The 15,209-nt window shown below is 45.5% G+C and overlaps 1 protein-coding gene across 2 annotated transcripts in view; it reads right to left on the bottom strand.

The window, feature by feature from the left end:
- Positions 1–15,209, bottom strand: part of ATR (ATR checkpoint kinase) — a 243,727-nt gene that overhangs the window by 139,264 nt on the left and 89,254 nt on the right. For both annotated transcript variants that reach the window (XM_068109426.2, XM_078772919.1), the window contains exons 16-18: positions 14,698–14,808; positions 14,255–14,449; positions 13,996–14,163 (exon numbers count right to left, since the gene is read on the bottom strand). In XM_068109426.2, the coding sequence (XP_067965527.2) occupies positions 13,996–14,163; positions 14,255–14,449; positions 14,698–14,808 (474 nt within the window). The remainder of the gene's footprint in view (positions 1–13,995; positions 14,164–14,254; positions 14,450–14,697; positions 14,809–15,209) is intronic.

Genomic DNA, 15,209 nt, shown 5'->3' with positions numbered 1-15,209 from the left:
ACGTATCGAAGATACATATCGAAGATACTCTGAAGACACATATCGAAGATAAGATACATATCAAAGATAACATACATATCAAAGATAAGATACATATCTAAGATAAGATACATATCGAAGATACATATCGAAGATACTCTGAAGATACATATCGAAGATAAGATACATACCGAAGATACTCTGAAGATACATATCGAAGATAAGATACATATCGAAGATAAGATACATATCGAAGATAAGATACATATCGAAGATACTCTGAAGATACATATCGAAGATAAAATACATATCGAAGATAAGATACATATCGAAGATAAGATACATATCGAAGATAAGATACATATCGAAGATACTCTGAAGATACATAATCGAAGATAAGATACATATCGAAGATAAGATACATATCGAAGATACTCTGAAGATACATATCGAAAATAAGATACATATCGAAGATACTCTGAGGATACATATCGAAGATAAGATACATATCGAAGATACTCTGAAGATACATAACCGAAGATAAGATACATATCGAAGATACGTATCGAAGATAAGATACATATCGAAGATAAGATACTATTGTGGATATGAGAATGTTTTTTTTTATTTATTGTTGTTGTAAAAGGTTGTTGAAAATATCGCCCCTCCTCCCTCCGTTTGTGGTTGTATAAAGGTAAAAGGGCGTTCCCGTAGTTAGTTCCATAAAGCATACATTGAGGACACCGTAATATCCCTGTTCAGTAGTTTATTTCCTTATTCTGTGTATTAGGTTAAGGCCTTGTCTTCCATTAAGATGACACTCCATTGCACCAAGTGAAATAAGATAGATTCCCTTCATTCCCCATTCCCACTCCCCAAACTTCCATTGCCAAGCCTCAATTGACAGCTACCTCCCCTCCAAGCCTCAATTACCAACTGCACTGGGCAGTTTGCCAGGTTTGCTACAGCTGTGGGTTGCTGATTTCGCCCCAAAACCACCATTGAATATGTGCTCAGCTCGGGGAAGAAGGGCGTGCCCGCCCATCGTCATCCAGGGCGGAGCCAGAGGGCCGTGCCGACCAATCAGGGCCGAGGCGAGCTGACCGATGGGCGTGTCCTAAAGGCCGGCGGCTTGATCGCCTGAGGCGCTATAAAAGCGCGCGCGCAAGAAGCAAGGTAGTTGTTGAGTTGAGTGGTTGGACCAGACGAGTCAGATGAGTCCTGGAAAGAGCACGCGACGTACACACAGCAGCAGCAGCAGCAGCAGCCACAGCAGCAACAACAGCAGCAGCAACAGCAACAGCAGCAGCAACAACAGCAGCAACAACAGCAGCAGCCACAGCAGCTTGGGGCCTTGACGGCAGTTCTTGAGCAGGGCCGCGAAGGAACGACGGCTGCTAAACGCGCCGATCGTGCTGCAGTACCCGTGGACCTTCCTCTCCCTCCAGCCATTCACCTCCTGCCAGACCTATCATCATGGGGTATGGGGCAGCCGGCGACCGTTGAGGTGGAAGAGGGAATTTTAATAAAGCCAACGGTCGTCGTGGGGAATAAAGAAAAAGTGCTGGGAATTAAAATTGTAGAAACGACAGACGTAGAAGAGCAACAGTCGGAGGAAGGAATGGAAATTGCACAAAGTCCGTGCTCACATCCTGATGCTGTGCTCATTAATCCTTATAAAGATTTGCAGGTGTTGGTGCAGGGAGGAAGAAGAACCCCGAAGGTGAGACGGGCCGCATGTGGTGCCGGGAGATTTTGTAAAAGGGGGTTTGGCGCGAAGAGAATAGTCACGCGATTGGGGTCAATATGGCACCCGGGCGTTGGTGAAGGGTCCGGTGTGAGTGGAAATAGCACGCGAGTGAAAAAAAAGTGTGCGTCAAGGGGTGAGCGTGTTACGAAGCGCGAGTGTGATACCGAGTGCGAGCGAGAATGCACGTCGGGTTGTACGGAGTGTGACACAGGGAGTGAGAGCGATACGGAGTGTACGTGCGAGGGTGAGAGTGACCCGGAGAGTGAGTTGGTGGTGGAGCGGGTGCGAGAATGCACGCTTGGAATGGTTGAGGGTGTGCGAGGAAGCACACCTGAGTTGGTCATGGCGCGGGTGTGGGAGAGCCCATCTGAGTGCGTTAGTGGGTGGATGCAAGAGTGCACGCCCATGGTGAGTGGTACGGGGTATGTACCGAGTGGGGAGAGTGCGCAAGACGGTGCGCGAGGTGTGTTAAGGGAGTGTGCGAACGGCGAGTGTGCGCGAGAGGTGTGGTGTGTAACAGGGAGTGCGTTGGTGGAATGGACGGACAGCGTTGGAACGCCGGGTTTTGTGAGTGTCAAAAGGGTCGCGTGTGCATGTGGGCATGCGAGTAAAGCATCGACGTTGAACGGGTTAGCGTTTAGGGCGACGGATAGCCGATGCGAGCACTCGAGGCGCGGTGCGCTTTGTTGGATGCCACGCCCGGCGCGGATCGATGCTGCGTCGCTTCTCTTCGGAGCGTCGTTGCCGATTCGGGCTTGGCCCCGCCCCGCACGGTCGAGTCCGGGCCTTGTCGGGCGAGGCGACCGGTCCGGTTCAAGGGCGAGTAGGAGGAGGCGGAACGGTGCCCCCTCGCGGGGACGGGGTTCCGACCGGGCGAGCCTCGGTCATCAGGCCCGGGACCGCAAGGTACGGCGCCGAGATGGTACGTGGAATCTCGGCCCGACCAAACCACCTCCCTTGAACCGAAAGCCGGACGGATTCAACCTGCAGGCGACCAAGCCACCCGAATTTATTGCTCGGCTTTACGAAGCCGAGTTTAATGATGTCATGACGCACCGAGGCGAGGATATAGCGGACTGTGATGATGGTGATACTGACAGTGTTTTTGGATTCGAAATTTTGGGATAGAAAATTTTTGATTGGTTGGAATTTGGATGAGCCAAATTGATAGAAGATACCCGATGTGGTGGGATGGCAACTTTGCCATCTCTCACAGCGGGGGCAAAGGAGCACAAGGTTATGGGGTTTATGGCAGTGAAAACTAGCCCGGGAGGGTTAGGATATAATGATAGGGATCTAGAGAAGATGACCTTAGGTAACGTTAAGATTAGGTAGTGACAATGATACCTGTAGTGGGGACGCAGGTAGATTAGAGTGGATGATAATGACGTGGTATGTGCTTAGTCTAAAGGGAAGACGGGGAGCACTAAGTTAGCAGGGCAACAGGTAGTTTAGATGATGCCGTGTGAGTGTTGGAAGTGTATTCAGAAGTGTATCGTGAAAAGTGTGTGAGGAACAGGTGTGATTGCACAGGTGTGCAACTGGACAGGTGGCTGGAGCAGTGTATGAGGGAGTGATGGTGATGTGTGTTGTGTTGACCAAATGGTCCAGGAAGGAAGGAGGGTGCAGGTGGCACCAGGTGTGATTGCACAGGTGTGCAACAACAGGTGTATGGAGAATGGTCGTGTGAAATACATGGAGTGTGGAATACATGGAGTACATGGAAATATATGGAGTATTGGAATGGATGGTCGTCGAGTGAGTATGGGGGAAACTGTGGAGTGGAGTGGATGGTGCGAAGGTGTGAATGGGGGAAGGATGGACCCCCATCACGAATACCCGGGGAGGGTAGTGTAAGTGTTAGGTAGAGGGTATAGGTAAATTGTGGTTGGATATTGGCATCTGTGGTGCGGGTGAGAGAATGGTATTTGGATGGGTGCATTAGTGTTGTGGAAATGGCTGGGCGTGTAGCCTGTTAGTGTGTGTAGTTGGTTTGGGCACTCCACCACTGTGAGGATGTCGGCCAGGTGAGGCCGCAGGTGGGCTCTGGGAGCCGGTAGAGTTGTTGTGGATGGGGCCCGAGGATCCGGAGGACGGACCCGGGTAGCCCAGTGCCAGAGGGCACCGAGTGGGGTGACAGAGCCAGGAGGGGCCTTCCCCAGTTAGATAGGTTAGGGTGAGGAGCTAGGTAAGCTCGGGTGGCAACTGCAGTGGTGGAGGTGTGCAGGTGGGTAGGCCTGCTGGGAGAGCTACACGCCCCAGTCCTGAAATTGTGCAAGGGCACAGGGAGTTGAATCGGGGGAGTGAGACCCCAAATTGAGAAGCACCACAGTTTGGTCAATGGGAATTGGTTTTTTAGAACCCATAGTGTAAGTTGGCCAATGGATTGGCAGGGAAAGACCCCGGGTAGTGTAAAGTGTGTTAATGTCATTTAGAAGATAGTTAGGTTTGAAATCTCCTTGCACCATCTACATCCACTCACCTGGGATGACGTAACTCCACACCATGCCATGTTTTATTATTTTTATTGTGCAGATGTTTGGAATGTGAGACGCATCATGACGTGGGTGTGACATTGTGCTGATGTTCCATCTCTCCCTCCTTATGAGGATTGATGATGAATTGGGTGATGGCAAATTTTGGATAGAGGGATTGTGGAGACGAATTTGGTATAGGGGAAATAGGGGGAAGATGTGACGGTAGCGACGGATTTGTAAATGTGTAGATTTTGTACATATGGGGTAAGGGCAAGGGTAGTGTAGGTGAGAGGGGAGGTGACGTACGGTAGGGACGAGCTTTCTCACTTCGCTCTCCGTACGCACTTCGCCTTGCATTGCCTTATTGATGTGTACCCTTGTGACCTTACCCCTCGCTCATCTGTCTTTCCCCCCTTTGTCTCCCACATGAGGACCTGTGCGCCACTGGGCGCCGAGCGGAGCGTGCGTGAGTCGGCCATTGTGCGCCCGAACCTCTCGCAACCACAGCTGTCTGCATCGATGCACCACATTATGGACCACATGTCAGTGGCTGAGCACCACTTATGGACCCCATGGGTTGGGGCATGGCCCCTCTGCTGGAACCGGCCATGAAGGCCCGAGATCTTGCTGGCGGACCTTGGCCACAGGGCACCGATGCCCCACAGGTGAACCACACTAGTCGGCCCTGTGGGCCATAAATAAATAAAAATGGACACGTTGGGTGCATTTTAATAGTGCAAATAGGCCGCCAGCAAAGAGGATGACATCAGAAAAATAGTAATAGCCAGCAGAGGGAGCCGAAGAGCAAGAGACCACCAGCAGGGTTAGGGGTTGTTGTTTTTATTTTTATTGATGACAGTGATGACTGTGCACCGATTGGTGCTTGAGGGTGCGTTTTGGGTGCTTCATGGTGCGTCGATGCAGAGCAGACTGTCTCTCCCCCCAAAAGAACAATCACAGGTCCTGGGTTGCGTCTTGTAAATACAGTAGAGCCATTGTAAATAAAGCACCCCCACCGTAAATGTATAGTTTGAAGACCATTCCGCAATTCGGTTAGCTGTGGGCGTGAGTCTGTTAGGCAGGGTGCAATGGAGCAGTGGGACATATTTCTTTATGTCTTAAAACTGTCGCACTCAGGGTCAGGTTAAAAGTAGAGGGAACTACACCTACGTGTCACACTAAAAGTTAAAGTTATAGGCCCGGGACGTGCCTAAGAGGAGGAGGGTGCAGTGTTGTGGATATGAGAATGGTTTTTTTTATTTATTGTTGTTGTAAAAGGTTGTTGAAAATATCGCCCCTCCTCCCTCCGTTTGTGGTTGTATAAAGGTCAAAGGGCGTTCCCGTAGTTAGTTCCATAAAGCATACATGGAGGACACCGTAATATCCCTGTTCAGTAGTTTATTTCCTTATTCTGTGTATTAGGTTAAGGCCTTGTCTTCCATTAAGATGACACTCCATTGCACCAAGTGAAATAAGATAGATTCCCTTCATTCCCCATTCCCACTCCCCAAACTTCCATTGCCAAGCCTCAATTGCCAGCTACCTCCCCTCCAAGCCTCAATTACCAACTGCACTGGGCAGTTTGCCAGGTTTGCTACAGCTGTGGGTTGCTGATTTCGCCCCAAAACCACCATTGAACATGTGCTCAGCTCGGGGAAGAAGGGCGTGCCCACCCATCGTCATCCAGGGCGGAGCCAGAGGGCCGTGCCGACCAATCAGGGCCGAGGCGAGCTGACCGATGGGCGTGTCCTAAAGGCCGGCGGCTTGATCGCCTGAGGCGCTATAAAAGCGCGCGCGCAAGAAGCAAGGTTGTTGTTGAGTTGAGTGGTTGGACCAAGAAAGAGAAAGAGTTGTTGAGTTGAGTGGTTGGACCAGACGAGTCAGATGAGTCCTGGAAAGAGCACGCGACGTACACACAGCAGCAGCAGCAGCCACAGCAGCAACAACAGCAGCAGCAACAACAGCAGCAGCCACAGCAGCTTGGGGCCTTGACGGCAGTTCTTGAGCAGGGCCGCGAAGGAACGACGGCTGCTAAACGCGCCGATCGTGCTGCAGTACCCGTGGACCTTCCTCTCCCTCCAGCCATTCACCTCCTGCCAGTCCTATCATCATTCCCCACGTGAGTCTGTCCTTGTTTGTTCTGTCCTGGGTTTAATTCAGACTGTAGGTAAGCTAGCGTTGCACTGTGTCTCTAATACCTTCTGTAAATTATTTTATTATCTATCCTTCTTCCTTGGTTACTTTTGGTTGTAAATAGTAAATAAATTATATTCGTATTCCCTACTTCTGTCTTCTTCTCCTTCACATCCGTGTCGCTTTTGTCTTTTCCATATTGAATATCTGTGGCGCGATTTTGGCCAATGTTCGGGAATCGGGTTAGTCGGGGTAACTGTTCGGCCGCGGTGCCATCCGCTCGGCAAATCAACATCCTTATCCGCGGTCCGTAACAATACATATCGAAGATACATATTGAAAAAAAAGATACATATCGAAGATACATAATCGAAGATAAGATACATATCGCAGATAAGATACATATCGAAGATACAGTCACGTGAAAAAGTAAGTACACCCCATGTAAAGTTTTGACTTTTTCAACATATTTCAACATACAGCTATTTGATCTTCATTTCAACAATATTGATAGATAAAGGTGATATAATATAACAAATATCATGAAACATTTACATTTTGTCGTCCATTGTATAATTTAAATAAACAAATGCAAATTTCGCATGTGGAAAAAGTAAGTACACCCTTGGCTCTAATAGGTGGTATTGCCCCCTTTGGCAGAAACAACCTCAAGTAGGCGTTTCTTATAACTGTCTACCAGTCTCTGACATCGACTGGGAGAAATTTTTGCCCACTCCTCCATGCAGAATTCTTTCAGCTGTGCGATGTTTGAGGGGTTTCTTGCTTGCACAGCTTGTTTCAAATCCCCCCACAACATCTCGATGGGATTTAGATCCGGGCTTTGACTTGGCCATTCCAGACCCCTCCATTTCTTTCTTTTCAGCCATTCCTTGGTGGATTTACTGGTATGTTTAGGGTCATTGTCATGTTGCAAGGTCCACCTTCGGTTGAGCTTCAACTTTCCAACAGATGGCCTCACATTATCCTCAAGCACCCTCTGGTACAATTAAGAATTAATAGTGGTTTATATGATGGTGACCTGCTCAGGCCCTGATGCAGCAAAGCTGCCCCAAACCATAATATTTCCACCACCATGCTTTGCAGTTGGTATCAGGTTCTTGTGGTCAAATGCTGTCTTTGGTTTTCACCAAACATGTCTTCTGGTACTGTGGCCAAATAGCTCTACCTTTGACTCATCTATCCAGAGCACATTGTTTGCAGAAGTGCTGGTCTTTGCCGAGGTGTTCATTAGCTAACTTTAGTCTTGCGGTGTTATTTATTTTGTTGCGGTGCGGTGTTATCATGTTATTTCTGGACAGCAAAGGTTTCCTCCTGGCACACCTCCCATGAATGAATGAATGAATGATCGTTATAAGGCCATTTTCCCCGCTAGAGCAGGGGTTCGCCTTGCGGGCCCCATGGCAATCATGGTTCCCTGTTTGAGGCAATGTTTTTATGGCCGGATGCCCTTCCTGGCGCCAACCCTTAGTCGCCTCTTACGATGCGCAGGGATACGGTGTACCTATTCTAAACTGGGGTACACACCGGGATCATTCATCCCAGCAAGCTGGTACTCAATTTGCCGACCTCGGAAGGATGACAGGTTGAGTCAACCCCCCTGGTGTTAATTTATGTAGATCAAATTTGTGCAGCCTCTTTGTAATGGTAGACTCGTGCACTTCGACATCAACAGTGGCAAGAGCTACCTGTAGGTCCCGTGATGACATTCTGGGGTTCTTAGAGACTTCTTTCAGCATCTTGCAGTCTGCTCTTTGGCTGAACTTGCTGGGGCGGCCTGGCCTGAACAAGTTGGCAGTTGTTTGGTATCTTCTCCACTTGTAGATGATCTTCCGGACAGTCGAATGATTGATTTCAAATTGTTTGGAGATCTTTTTAAATCCCTTCCCAGACTCGTAGGCATCTATAACCTTCTTTCTGAAGGCCTCAGAGAGCTCTTTTGATCTAGTCATGGTGACGCCGCACACTTCAACAACAAAGAGCAAACCAAACTAAATGTCTGAGGTTTAAATAAGACAGGTTCCTCCAAGATCCTCTCTAACAGATGTACTAATCATTTGCACCTGAGCTGGTGCACCTGATTCTAATTTTAGGTATTTGAAGTAGTGATAAATGTAGGGGTGTACTTACTTTTTCCACATGCGAAATTTGCATTGACGTTTATTTAAATTATACAATGGACTACAAAATGTAAATGTTTTTTTTGTTTTTTTTTTTGTTTTGTTTTGTTGTATACAAGATCGAGGCTCGTGAAAGAGCGAACATTTATCACACAGAAAGACAAACCGACAAACCGACACATAACCGACAAACCGACACATAAAACAAATAACATCGGGAGCGGTAGACAAGATGGGGAGAGAGGGGGAAGGACACAAACACAACATCTGAGAGCAGGAACCGAGAGACATGGAGACATCGAGAGATCTGTGGGAGGGAGAGGGCTTTGGGGGGGAGGCATGGGAAAGGGGGTGGGAGAGGCATAAAACATATGGACACTGCCAGGACTACCAGGAAAGAAGTTGGAATTACAAACAAGGTGGATCTGGGGTGAATTACTGGGGGTAGAAAAGATCAAGGTTTTGGATGGGGGAGGATAAGAGATGGTGGTGAACAGCTGTTTTAAAGACCTGGAGGGAGGAGTGGGATTGAAGGGAGTGTGGGAGTTTGTTCCAGAGGCGGGAGAAAAGAGGAATGAAGGAGTGAAGGTGAGCAGCGAGCCGAGATTTCGGCAGTTTAACCATCAGAGGCTTGCTGGCAGATCTTGTGCGACCTGTAGGAATATTTGGGGGACAGAGCACAGAGAGAGCTGGGGAGCAAGGCCGGAGAGGAGTCGGTAGAAGACAGAAAGACCACCTACCTGCCTGTGGTGAGTGAGTGAAAGGCCCTCAGAGATAGCTTCATCGCGGGAGATTCCAATGATTCTGAAAGCTTTGGTTTCAACAGTGTGAAGCCGAGCTAGGTGTGAGGCAGGAGCACCAGCCCATAGGGTAGAACAGTATTCCATTGATCTGCGGATGAAAGCCTTGTATGTGGTGAGGAGCTCAGGTGTGTCTCGGAAGGACTTTGCACGACGGAGGATGCCCAGTCGGCGACTGGCTTTGCAGGCCAGCTTGGAAATGTGGTTTTCCCAAGAAAGATCATGGCAGATAGTGAGACCCAAAAGCTTCAGCGACAGAACTTCTTGGAGAGGATTGTTGAGAAAGTAGATGGGAGGGTTGTCCAGTCGATCTTTTCGGAGAGACATAGTAAGAGTGTGAGATTTGTCAGGATTGAAAGACATGTTCCACTTGTTTGACCAGTCTGTGATTTTGTCCAGGTCTTCAGAGAGTGAGGAGGCTGCAGACTGCCGATCTGAGGGAAGAGGAATGGAGCGGCAGAGAGTGGAGTCATCAGCAAAGAGATAGAGAGGATTTCCAGAGAGTCAGAGAGATCATTGATAAAGACCAGAAAAAGCACAGGACCCAGCACACTGCCTTGGGGAACTCCAGCCTGAACAGGAAGGGGAGATGAGAGAAATCCATTCAGGGCCACACGTTGACTACGACCAGAGAGGAAGTCCGCAAGCCATGCATGGACATTTCCATGGATACCATAGGAGTAGGGTTTGGTGAGCAGAGCTGGGTGCCAGACCGTATCGAAGGCACGTGATATGTCAAGGGAGACAGCTCTGATTTCCTGTTTGGCATTGAGGACCTCCATCCATTGTTGAGACAGGAGAAGCAGCATGTCCAGAGTAGAGTGACCTGGTCTGAATCCAAATTGATGATCAGAGATCAAGCCATTGGAGAAGAGGAAAGATTTCATATCCGAAGCAATGATGGATTCCATGACTTTGCTGATAATTGGGAGCAGGCTGATTGGTCTGTAGTTAAAAGGATCTGTTTTTGCACCTTTTTTGTGTAAAGCGGTAATGTTTGCTGATTTCCAGGATGCTGGCAGATGACCTTGAGCAAAAGATAGGGTGAAAAGAACAGAGAGAGGGTGAGATAGAGCGGCAGAGCAGGATTTTAGGACCCGTGGGCTGATGCCGTCTGGTCCAGTTGCAGAATCAGAGTCGAGGTTAGACAAAAACTCCTCCACCTTGTCAGGAGAGAAGGACACAGAGTCCAGGAGCAGTTGGGTTCGACTGGGAAAGTTAGGGTTAGGGCGGTTAGGGTGCCACCTTGGGATCCGAGGGTCCTGGGTTTGAATCCCGGTCGATCGCTGAATTAACGCCAGGGGGGTTGACTCAGCCTGTCATCCTTCCGAAGTCGGCAAATTGAGTACCAGCTTGCTGGGATGAATGGTCCCGGTGTGTACCCGGTTTAGAATAGGTACACTGTATCCCTGCACATCGTAAGAGGCGACTAAGGGTTGGCGTCAGGAAGGGCATCCGGCCATAAAAACATTGCCTCAAACAGGGAACCATGATTGTCATGGGGCCCGCAAGGCTAACCCCCGCTCTAGCGGGGAAAATGGCCTTAAAACGATCATTCATTCATTCATTCATTCATTCTTTATCTATCAATATTGTTGAAATGAAGATCAAATAGCTGTATGTTGAAATATGTTGAAAAAGTCAAAACTTTACATGGGGTGTACATACCTTTTCACGTGACTGAACATATCGAAGATAAGATACATATCGAAGATACTCTGAAGATACATATAAAAGATAAGATACATATCGAAGATAAGATACATATCGAAGATAAGATACATATCGAAGATAAGATACATATCCAAGATAAGATACATATCGAAGATAAGATACATATCCAAGATAAGATACATATCGAAGATACTCTGAAGATACATATCGAAGATGATACATATCGAAGATACATATCGAAGTTAAGATACATATCAAAGACACATATCAAAGATAAGATACATATCAAAGATACATATCGAAGATACGATACATATCGAAGATAAGATACATATCGAAGATACATAATCGAAGATAAGATACATAATCGAAGATAAGATACATATCAAAGATAAGATACATATCGAAGATACATAATCGAAGATAAGATACATATCAAAGATACATATCGAAGATACGATACATATCGAAGATAAGATACATATCGAAGATACATAATCGAAGATAAGATACATATCGAAGATAAGATACATATCGAAGATAAGATACATATCGAAGATAAGATACATATCGAGGATAAGATACATAATCGAAGATAAGATACATAATCGAAGATAAGATACATATCGAAGATAAGATACATATCGAAGATAAGATACATATCGAGGATGAGATACATATCGAAGATACTTGATCGCTCCAGTGTGTGTGTGTGTGTGTGTGTGTGTCACAATTTTAAACCAATCTTCCCGAAACTTCACTGAATGGTACAGTTTGTGGTCCAACAAAATCCTATATTTTTTTTTGGTCAAAAGGTCAACATATGCCAAAGGTCAACCACTTATTTCAAATTTCTAAAATTCTCAATTTTCATCCGATTGACTTGAAATTTGAATAGGATTTTCATATCAGCGAATTGAATTCAACCACCAACTATTTTTGGAGATCAACATAGGCCAAAAGGTCAACAACCTTTTCAAATTTCTAAAATCCTCAATTTTCATCCGATTGACTTGAAATTTGAATGGGATTTTCATATCAACTAAATGAATTCAACCACCAACTATTTTTGATGTCAACATAGGTCATAAGGTCAACATAGGCTAAAGGTCAACAACCTTTTCATATTTCTAAAATCCTCAATTTTCATCTGATTGACTTGAAATTTGAATGGGATTTTCATATCAACTAAATGAATTCAACCACCAACTATTTTTGATGTCAACATTGGTCATAAGGTCAACATAGGCTAAAGGTCAACAACCTTTTCATATTTCTAAAATCTTCAATTTTCATCCGATTGACTTGAAATTTGAATGGGATTTTCATACCAGCGAACTGAATTAAACCACCTATCTTGGAGGTCAACACGGCCCAAAAGGCCAACATTGGCCAAATTTCTAATAGCCTCAATTTTCATTCGATCAACTTGAAATATGAAGAGGATTTTCACATTTGGTCATTGAATTCAACTCCCAATTCTTTTTGAGGTCAACACAGGCCAATATGTCAACATAGGCCAGATTTCTAAAATCCTCAATTTTCATCCGATTGACTTGAAATTTGAATTGGATTTTAATATCAGCTGAATGAATTCAACCACCAACTATTTTTTAGATTAACATGGGCCAAAAGGTCAACAACATTTTCCAATTTATAAAATCAGCAATTTTCATCCGATTGACTTGAAATTTGAATAGGATTTTCATATCAGCTACCTTAATTCAACCACCAACTACTTGTCGATCAACGTAGGTCACAACGTCAACATAGGTCAACGCTCAGCCACATGTTTTCAAATGGCTAAAATACTCAATTTTCATCCAATTGACTTGAAATTTGAATTGGATTTTAATATCAGCTGAATGAATTCAACCACCAACTATTTTTTTCGATTAGCATAGGCCAAAAGGTCAACATAGGCCAAAAGGTCAACATCGGCCAAAAGGTCAACATAGGCCAAAAGGTCATAGGATTTTGTCGTCAACTTTGCATCGAGCGTCGACTTTGGCCTGGTGTCGTGTCAGTGACTTTGGGGGTGTTACAATTCGCTCACGTGGAGTACCGTGAGTTATTGAGTTAAGAAACTGGTGGTACCATCATAGGAATTATATGGTGTTTGCTGTGCAATTGAGGTTTTCTTGTACTTGAGCAAGTTGTTATTATTGTGCGATATTAATACAATACTTGGTTTTTGGTATCGATCGATTAGTGTGGTTTCACCATTGGTCATTGGCACACATAATAGCACATCTTTCTGTCGTGACTCCTTTCGGGGCTCGGAGGTACACCGTGACCGGGGTTTGGGGAGGAGCACGTAACACTAGGTGAATGAGTTGGTTAGGTGACAAGAACAAGCCAATTAGATTTTGGTTCAGATCCGAAACCAGATCCGGCCTATCAGTGGGATACAAAACAAACTGTTCAGCCTGGTGGAGGTATGTACCCTACCGAGTGCCGTTCTAGTTTGGTAGTGTGCTCACCTCTGAGCTGTATGGTCATGCATTTGATTCCTTCTGCATTTAGGTTGTGGGCGTTAAAGGTCACATGGTAACTCTCGCAAACAGCAGATAAATGCGTACTATCCCTGAGAGAAATTACCTGATTGGAAAGCAATGTACATGTGGGTGAACTATAAAAGGGATGTGGACGTAAAGTCAGATGTAAGTGATTGCTACGAATGGGGTTGGTAGAAAGAAAATACATAAACTGACAGCTCTAAACCTATCAAAGCAGACGACTCGTATGGCATAAGCATAAAGCAACCAAGTGAGCCTTTATTGCATATCCTTGTAAAGTGAGCTTCCAGAAACCAACTCCACCTTTAGTGACGATAGAATGGAAAACGTCAATCATTGCAGTTTAGATATGCAGAGATGTTCTGAAGAACGTAAATAAAATAGAATAAATAAACCACATAAGCCTAATCCAATGAAGCAAGCTTAAAGCTCCACCAACATTGCAGAAATTATATCATCCAAGGTATTGCTCCCAATCTGGTAAATGCAGATACTAAAATATGTTCATGAGGGCATAATACCAACCATCTGCTCTGGAGAATGGATCTTGAATCCCTGAGACGAGGCGTCCGACAGAATGGTGAGGCCGATGAAAACCTGGTCGTAACTCTCACCGAGGTGCAGCAGCAATTCATTATGCAGAGCTTGAAAATCCTGGCGCAGCAAGCTGGGTAATTCGATCTCAGTCTGTTTCTTCACACAAATGCCCAAAACAGAAGCCATGTTAAAGGCAGAAAAATCAAAAATAAATTGATAAAAACTAGGGGAGCAAAAGTAACTTTACTTTGACGTAGTTGAGGGCTTTCTCCAATTCCAATTTGGTACAGCAGCAGACTAGATGTGCAAATATGTACTTAAAGCTGGAGAGAAGCATCGTGCGCTTGCTCTGTTTTAGAGCGCCGGCTAGTAGGTCGGTCAGCTGCTCGGCCTTCGAACTCGCCTCCGTGGCGAGAAAGGTCAGCAAGTGTGGAATTGTTTTCTTTGGAAATGAGAAGGAAGCAATCATTTCAGTTAACATAACGGAGCCACATGTCAAGCAAGCACGAGTGGATGTGCAATCGCAGATGATGTTCCATTGCCATGAAACTGTTCATTTGTTTGCAAAGACAATTTCCAGTCTGGCAGGGCTTTCACCAGAAACTCTTTAATTGAAATATAAAACCTCTTTTTTGGTTTAAATTTTACATAAACACATCACATGACAAGTGTAACCAATCCCCAGCTTACATTGAGAAAGTTGGTGAGGCTTGGAAAGTCGAAAGCATTTGCCACCTCAGAAAGGACATCGAAGAACGAAGTGTTGATTACATTGGAGGTTGTGAAGAACACGACCAAACACTACAATGGAACACACACGTACACATGGTCTTCACATGTATAAATGGCATTCACAACATGTTACAAGGATGGACAGCATGGGAACCCCTGAGTCTGGAGCTTTTGTTTGTTTTGTGCTTTTGCAACAGAATCGCATTCAAAATTGAAAATAAATAAATAAATAAATAAATTCAGGACTTTTTTTTTTTTTCAATAATATTGGAAAAGAAACCAAACATCCTCCCAGGACAGAAATAAAAACAACTACAGATACATTCAAAGTACACCACCCCCATACCAAATAAATAAATAGCACAACACCAACCCACAAAGACCTGCATTATGGGACTGACAAGGAAAACCCAAAAGAGGAGTGGTTTAGTGACTATCAGCACACATTTCATACTACAGATACAAACAGA

This window comes from Myxine glutinosa, chromosome 2, assembly GCF_964187855.1.
Source record: "Myxine glutinosa chromosome 2, kmMyxGlut1.1, whole genome shotgun sequence".
NCBI classification, from domain to species: domain Eukaryota; kingdom Metazoa; phylum Chordata; class Myxini; order Myxiniformes; family Myxinidae; genus Myxine; species Myxine glutinosa.
Note: the sequence above shows the minus strand (reverse complement) of the source record. Positions and strands in the feature narration are given on the sequence as shown.